Source organism: Athene cunicularia (genome assembly GCF_003259725.1).
Source record: "Athene cunicularia isolate RWA chromosome 2 unlocalized genomic scaffold, athCun1 chr2_part1, whole genome shotgun sequence".
In the NCBI taxonomy this organism is placed as follows: domain Eukaryota; kingdom Metazoa; phylum Chordata; class Aves; order Strigiformes; family Strigidae; genus Athene; species Athene cunicularia.
The window spans coordinates 2,922,331-2,929,954 of record NW_020799095.1 but is presented as its reverse complement, the minus strand read 5'-3'; the positions used below and the strand labels follow the sequence as shown (position 1 = coordinate 2,929,954).

The 7,624-nt window shown below is 42.1% G+C and overlaps 1 protein-coding gene across 1 annotated transcript in view; it reads left to right on the top strand.

The window, feature by feature from the left end:
* Nucleotides 1-892: 892 nt before the first annotated feature.
* SETD2 (SET domain containing 2) overlaps nucleotides 893-7,624 on the top strand; it is a 60,148-nt gene continuing 53,416 nt past the window's right edge. The window contains exons 1-2 of the mRNA XM_026842019.1: nucleotides 893-924; nucleotides 5,904-5,919. Coding sequence (XP_026697820.1) covers nucleotides 908-924; nucleotides 5,904-5,919 — 33 coding nt within the window. The 5' untranslated portion in view covers nucleotides 893-907. The remainder of the gene's footprint in view (nucleotides 925-5,903; nucleotides 5,920-7,624) is intronic.

Here is a 7,624-nt window from a genome sequence, read left to right as displayed (position 1 = left end):
CCCCCCCCCCCGTCAGCCTGTGGCTTTTCATATTCTCCTGCCAGTCTCTGTTTTCTGTGACCCACTTTTCCTTTGCAAAAGGAGCAGCAGCAAAAGCAAACTGTTTTCAAAAATCATCCTTTTCCCCCATAATTTCTTCCATTTCTCTTTAGGATTTGGTTGCTGTTGGGTAGACCTGGCCCAGAAAGGGTCTGGATTGGCTCTGCCAGACCCAGGGCTTGGGCAGAAGTCGTCCCTTTGTGGGTGCTGCCAGCTGGCAAAGAACAGGCATTTTAGCGCTTTTTTTTTTTTTCCTTCCTTTTTTTCAAACCTATATTTTCCCCAGCTGTGGAGAAGGGAGTGTAAATGCTCATAGTAAAAATTTATAGCGTTATAAGTTTTCCATATTGTGGTGTAATGCTTCTTGAAATCTGTTCTTGGTGGCTCTCCTCCAGCCTGAGGAGAAATGGGACCACGGACTGGGCTGAAGTGGAAGCTACAGAAGTTGAGTTTCTTAAATCTTCTTCATGCCTGCTGTTGAAATGGCTCGTGTGCGGGGTTTTTCTTGGTATATAGAGTTCATTTCAGGGAGGTATGTTAGGAGGGAGCATTCACCAGTGATTCCAGGTGACTGCATACACCATAATCTGTGTTAAAAATCCCTTTCTGACATACTTGTGTCTGTGCAGGATGCCACTCAGCCCTTACCGTTTTTTGTAAATGAAAGAAGAAATACTTATTTTCGGTATATTCAGCTACTTGTTTTCCTGGTGTGTTCAATCCTCTCTGTTCTTTCATATTTCAGCACAGGAGAAATGGTGTCTCTTGCCCTGCTCCAAAATTACAACTCCAAACCCAGAGAAGATGTTGTATAAACCAGAAAATGCTGATTTAGGAAAGCAGGGCATGGGAGAGCTGCATCAGGGGGATGTGCCACAGGGACAGGTATATGCTTACAGCTGCCTTGACCTCCTTTTCTGCAGAGTTTGGCTTGGTTTCAAGGTTCTGTTTAAATAAGATGTTTGATACTGTTAGTGATCCCCCCCCTCCTGGGTGTGTTTTAGCCTTTCCTCAGTCTGTGGCTTTTTGGGGGAAGGAGCAGGATTGTCTATTAACTCCTCTGCTTTTTTTTTTTTCCTGGTTGTACATTATCCAGTTGTGGTGCAGTATTTTTGGGAGCAGGGACGCATTTGGTTATTAAAAGCACAGTGAGTGCTCTGTACAAAAGATTTCACAGCAATTTAGCACCTATTTCAGTTAATCATAGGCACTGCTGCACATTTGTCCTTGTCTTTTGTCTCTAGCCGGCCACATTGGAGACTAATAAACCAAACAGGCACAGCACTTCAGGCATGTAAGTATTTTACCAAATCACTCAGTTTTGAGTGTGGCAGGAGCTGAATGACAGCAGCATTGAGGGAACATCTACATTATCTACAGCATCTGCAGTGGCAGGATCCAGAGATGCTGCTGCGTTGTGGGAAGATCTGCCCAGATATTTCCTTTTTGGCTTTAGGATTTTGCTGGAACTGCAAGTTTGTACCCGAAGTCTTTGTGTTTCCTCCTGGTTTGCTTATCCCTGGGGTTGCAGATGAAGGTCCTGGTGCATCCACCAACACTATGAAGTCCATCTGCATCCCCACACTGGCAAGACCTGGCCTAAGCAAAACAGTGTGGAGGTTGGAGTTTCCTCCGGTTTGAGTGCTGAGGTTTTGCATTTTATTTCCTTTCTTCAGAAAGAAAGGTAATTGCCGAGGCAGGTAGGCTTTCAGATGGATCTATGCTAATGCCTGCACAATACCCCATCAGCTCATCTTAAAGCAAGGTGAGGCCAGTGCCTGCCCAGGATGGGGCTTTTTTAGGCTGGCAGGGTTGTTAGTCTTGCAGATGTTTAAATAAGAAGAGCTTTAGGCTTCAAGATTTTTCTCTCTTAAGGACATATGGGAGGGTAAGCTCTTAAAGTTTTGTCTTAATGCAGACCAGAATTTGTTGTTTAGACCTCGGAAGACCGAAGGCTTTTTTTTTTTGTTTGCTTTTTTAACATAGGCAAGGCCTGTGTATAGTTGAGATTGCAATGTGGATTACATTTTAAAAAGGAGAGAAGTCTCATTCATGTCAAGCTGTTTAAGCATCTAAAGAAATGCTGGAGCTGCTGAACTTCAGAATTAAAATACAACCTTATTTTTTTATTAACATGCCCATGACAAACCTGGGATGTTTCCCTGAGTAGGAAACCTGGAGGACTAAAAACATGGGAAAAGAATGCTATTTGATGCCACTGATTAATTTAAAATATAAGGAGTTTTGGTAGAAATGTGGGTCCATAGCCTTAAAAAAACCTTTCCTGCAAATACAAACTCCTCTGTGTGGCGTGGGGATTTGGGTTTTGTTGCTGTTGGGTGCAGTTGTGAGTTTGTGGGGTGTGTGCCAGCACACCCTGCTCTCACCTGACCCCTATTTGTTGTTAGGTAATCAGATCTAACTGGCAGACAGGCAAAATTGTTCTTTAAATTTTATTTTAGGGGCAGACTGATTTTTTTTTTTTTTAATAGTAATGCATAGGGCTGCTATAGACAAATAAAAGATGGGATAATTCCCTGTTTGTTTTTGGTGTGTTTTTTTTTTTTTTTTTAATTTATGAACCATTTGTTTGTAGAGGTCTTCAGTTTTGCTTTGAGTTTTAGTTGGGGTTTTAACAAGCCCTTTCTCTTGACATTCACAGCAATGAGCCACTAAGTGCATGAATCCAGTGCTAATTTTAATAACAGTCTTCCTCTCATATACCTGCAGATAGCAGAGTGCAGCTGGAGGGAAACAAGTGGGATTGCTCTAACCCTCTGGAGCTGGAAACCTGCTGGAAAACCTACGGGTTGTGTGTGTGTATGGATCCCCAGCTTGCGTACGCTCTTGTTGTGCCGGGTCTCCTCTGTGTGCCAGGTCCTTCCTCAGCCTTGTATCGTGGGGATTTTATGTAACTTCAAACCCAGTGTGGGAGGAATTTGGCAATAGGCTTTTGAGCAAACAGTAACGCGTTCACTAATTTTGGAAATCTATTTATGGTGTTTTTTGTTTTTTTTTGATTTGGGGCAGAAGAAGAGGCTGTAAATGGAAATGGGATCCATAACCCAAGCTATCTACCTCCTTTATTAAGGTTACCCTGTGCTAGGGCACCTGTAGCAAGGTGGGTGAGTTTCTGCTGCCAACAGAGGGGTAATTCAGGAGGGAAAAGCATTTGGGCATAACTGGCTGAAATACTGCTGCAGAGGGGGAAAATTACTGTTCCCTCTCTGAGAAGATATACTCCTCTGTCCAGTAGAAATTAAGATGTTCGCACAGGCATCTAGGATTATACAAGATACATCTGCTTCATTCTTACATATTTTATTTTAAACAACTGGTTAAATTCATGGAACATCTTCTGTTTGGTCCCTTTTCTAACTCTTTTCTGTCTTCTAATATTTTGATTTCTCACTTGCCACCCTTTTAGCTACTCAGATTTTGGTGATTTCCCTCCCTGAGGACAGACAAGTCTGCCTGCTGTGTGGCTTTAGAGCAGCAAGATCGTCCCATTTCCTAATGCAGCTCACTATCTCCTGCAAGATTTCCTCTGGGTTTTGAAGGATCTAAACTAGATTTTTTACCCCTTCAGTGTATGACCCCGCTGTCCACCTTTGTGGAGCAGCTGCTTTGAGGTGGCAGATACTGAGGCTGCTTTACCACCCTGGCATCTTGTCCAGGAAATCTACTGGTGTGGCTGCAAGCTTTGAGCAGGATGTGAGCTTTGAGCTGGCCATGATTCCTGCTGTTTTGTAGGCATGCCCTCTCAGGAAGGGAAAATTTTATTCTTAGCTTTCAGTTTTTGGAGACCTCTGCTTTGTGTACTTGCCAGCATTTTAGCTTAATACTGGTTTTATGCAGCGTTCCAGCGACAAGAGGAAAAATGGATTGTTGAGAGGAATTACTTTACTCTTACAGCAGAGTATTAATTATAAATACTAAACTTCATTACCTGTCTCGCAGTATATAGCTACTTAAATCTGTGTTCTCATGTATAAAGAGGCAGTTATTTATTTTTTAGTTTAGGACTGCCAGCTTTCATCTGTTGGTTGTTAGACTGTGCCATATCACAACATGTCAGGTTATGGATGTCTTGAAAATCGTTTACGTTGGAAAAGACTTAAGATCGAGTCCGATTTTTATGTTGGGTCTGGTTGGGTGTTGGCTATGCTGGACCTCAGGGTTGTTCTCACCCCTTGTAAATGCTCGTGTTTTAACACTCAAAATTATGTGACAGTCACCAACGTTGGTGTCCTGGAAGTTGAAAACTCCACTTTCTATGATCCTAAAAATGAAACCTCCTTTTTAGGTACTGATTTGTGTCAAAGTGTTGTTCTCACAGGGCTTCTGACCTCCTCTGCATCAGCGGGATGTTGAATTCATGGCAGGCTTAACCCCATTAAATCACTTGCATGCCCTTGTGTACTCCACAGCTTGCTTAAACTCCCAGCTCGTGTTTCCTCAATGAAAACAAACCCTGTTCTTGCTGCTCTGAGAATAATTTATAGCCTTATAATAAGCTTTATCAACTGGACATGAGCCTTCATAGAGGCGGGGATATATTACTGCTAGTGCTAGGTCTTTCTAGCAGGTTGCTCCCAATTCTCAGTTGATGGTGGTTGAAATGGGGAAATAGGTGGTTATTGCCATGCCGTCACTGCTGCGGCTCCCTGCCTGGGTTACACAGAAACTGAGAGCTTTGGCTTTCTTTTCCAGAAACTGATACTTCTCGATTAGCTGTGAACCTTTTCTGCAAGAAATCTTTCACTGTGTCACCACAACAGCACCCAAATTTGGGCTCAGAAGCTGATGAAGTTTAGCAAAGTCCAGCTGAAAATTTCCCATCTATCTACAAGGTAGACAAGGAGAAGGCTGTCTGTATGTAAACGTGAAAGTTGGAGCACTGGAGAGTGCTTTTGGACTGCCAGTAGGGGAAGAACCAGATAAAGACAGATGAGCTGTTGACATCTTGGTTAAGGTGTATCGCTGAAAGTTTTACATCTGCTTCTGTAGTTTTTCTTTGAGGGGCTGAGAAACTCACTGAAACTCTCCCAGGTATCAAGCAAAGCAAGGAGAGAGTCATCATGTTCTTGTCCTTCTCCTTCCTTGTAGGAAAAACTAATTTGCTTGTGTTATAGGAGTGAAGAACTTGGGGAAGCCAAGAAAAGTTGGGACTTTCCTGTTGGCTCAGAATTGCTGGGTTTGGTTGGAATCAAGGCAGTGCTCCAAATTAATACCCTGTTGAGCTGCTAGCTGTTGAAGTACTGATCAATTAAGTCTAAGCATCATGACAAATAGCCAGGGCTGCAGATTCATAGCAGGACATTCAGCAGTAAGGTGTTCATAAGTAATTTCTGTCTGTGAGAGAGGCAGATACTTTTCACTCTTTCTCAGCTGCTAAAGAAAATACTAAAATCATAAGAAACCCAAATTTAGCTTCCTACATCTCATTTTTGAGCTTTTTTTTTTTTTTTTTTTTTTTTTTTTTTCCATGTGTCACCTCTGCAGTGGCTGTTTAAATAAGGTTCTTGCTGGTTTGCAAACTCTCAGAAGACAACACCAAGCCAACTGTTTGCTCAAAAAAGGTTTGCTCAAAGTCCGTGCAGAATTTTTAGTGTTGAAATTCTGGAGCTTCAAAACTGCTGTGCTTTCCTTCAGAGGTGGTGGGCACAGTTGCCTGAGTGTTGGGTGACGTTGGTAGGGCCTTCTCTTTGCAGCAGGATTAGTTGTGAGTTGGTTGTTATCCTCACTCTGTGTCCCTGGGTCCATCCCGTTTGCAGTGCCAGATTTCGGATGTTGCCTTTCTTGATGTTTACACCTTCTTTCTATGTTTTCTTTTGCATGTTTTCTCGGCTGGATTGCAATAGAGAAGAAGAAAATGAGGTGAGTAAAACTGATTCCTTTTTTGATGTTGCTCCCAAGAACTATAGATTTCTTGAGTCCAGAGTGACCTAGGGTCCAGATCAAGCAAACTGATGTTGTTCTGGAGTGCCTCTAGTCCATTGGTTAAATCCAGGGAACCAGGGAAACACTTTCAATACCACTTCTGCCATCTACACAGAGGAATGGGATAGCAGAGCATGATGGTGCCCTTGAGTCATTCGGTGTAGGTAGGTGCTGCTTTCTGCACTGTGAGATGATTCTTTAAGGACTTCATCTGCAAGAAAAAAAAAAAATCAGTTCTGCTGTGTGTGACTCTGAATTTAAGGGGAAAAAAGGAGAGAACTTGGAGGGACTGGAACACTGTAATATCCCGGCATAGGAACAATTGCTGCTAATAATTTTTGATGCTGTAGGACCATATCTGCTCTGGTGGTGCTGGTGAACATACTGGGTGTCCTCCCTACGTACCCAGCAGATTGCTCCTTCAGTAATCATGTGTCTCTGCTGAATATGCAGTGAGCTTCTATCACCTTTTTCTTTCTGTGAAATACCCACAGCAATGTTCTGGGGAATGTTCTCATTCTGTAAAACATTAAAGGAAGGAGAACTCCCCTCCTACTAGAGAGCTTTTGCCAGTAATTGCTACCTATTAAATTTCAAAAGCTACCTGTGGAGTATGTTTAAAATTCTGTAAGTCATGTTTTGTTAAACTTGGTGTTATTTAAGAAAAAAAATGCCTGGAAGCCTGAGCACTTGAGGGTGAAACATTAGTTCTCAAATGTATCATCTCTGCTATTCGAATAGGCTATGAAGAAGGAAAGAATAGAAGCTTAGCAGCTCCTTTTTTTTACCTCAGGTCCTGTGTTTCCTGTAAAGGTGGATGTATTCAAACCTCATGGCTCATGTGTGTGTTCAGATTTCAGATTTATTGCACGTGAAGTTAGAAAGATATTTGATCAAAACCAACACACTTCCATAACTGAATTTTGCACATAAAATAATGTCACAAAAGTTCTAGCAAGGAAGAAAACTCTTGAATGCTGATGCACTGTATTTATTATATTCAAAAATATATATTTTTAATATGTAGGGGGTATAATAGGTGAATCCAGTCTCTGATAAGAATTTGGGTTCAGATTTGTGGAGACTTCTTCCGTTAGCCATATGCACAGGTCAGGGTTAAAAAGGTGTGCATTTCTGGTCACTCAGGGGTAATAATTGACCCAGCAAACCCCAAAAATGATGTTCTCTTGCTCTTCAGAAGGCTGAGCCTGTGTCCTACGGGAGGATGGTCTCAGTAGCATTCAGACGTGCAGAAACTCCTACCAGCCTGGCCAGGCACTTGATTTTGTCCTTTATTCTTCCATGAATTAGTTTATATCCATTTGTGTATTAGTCTCTGCATCACTTCTGACATGTAGATTCTTTGGAAAACAGGGGTAGTATTTTCAGCATGATTCTCTGGAGAGGGTTGTGAGACAGTTGTGGAGAGAGGAGTGTGTTTCAGAGCTGGACAAGTGTCTGGGCATGCACTTTTTTTCAAGGTTACTGCTTGGGTGCCCTTCTAACCATCACACTCATTTAAAAGCATCCATGAAATGGCACCCCTATAAATAAAAACCTATTTAAAAGGAGTGCTTTCCCCTGTCAATAGACACAGAAAGCATATGTAAAACATACCCTACCTATTTTTTTTTTTTTTTTT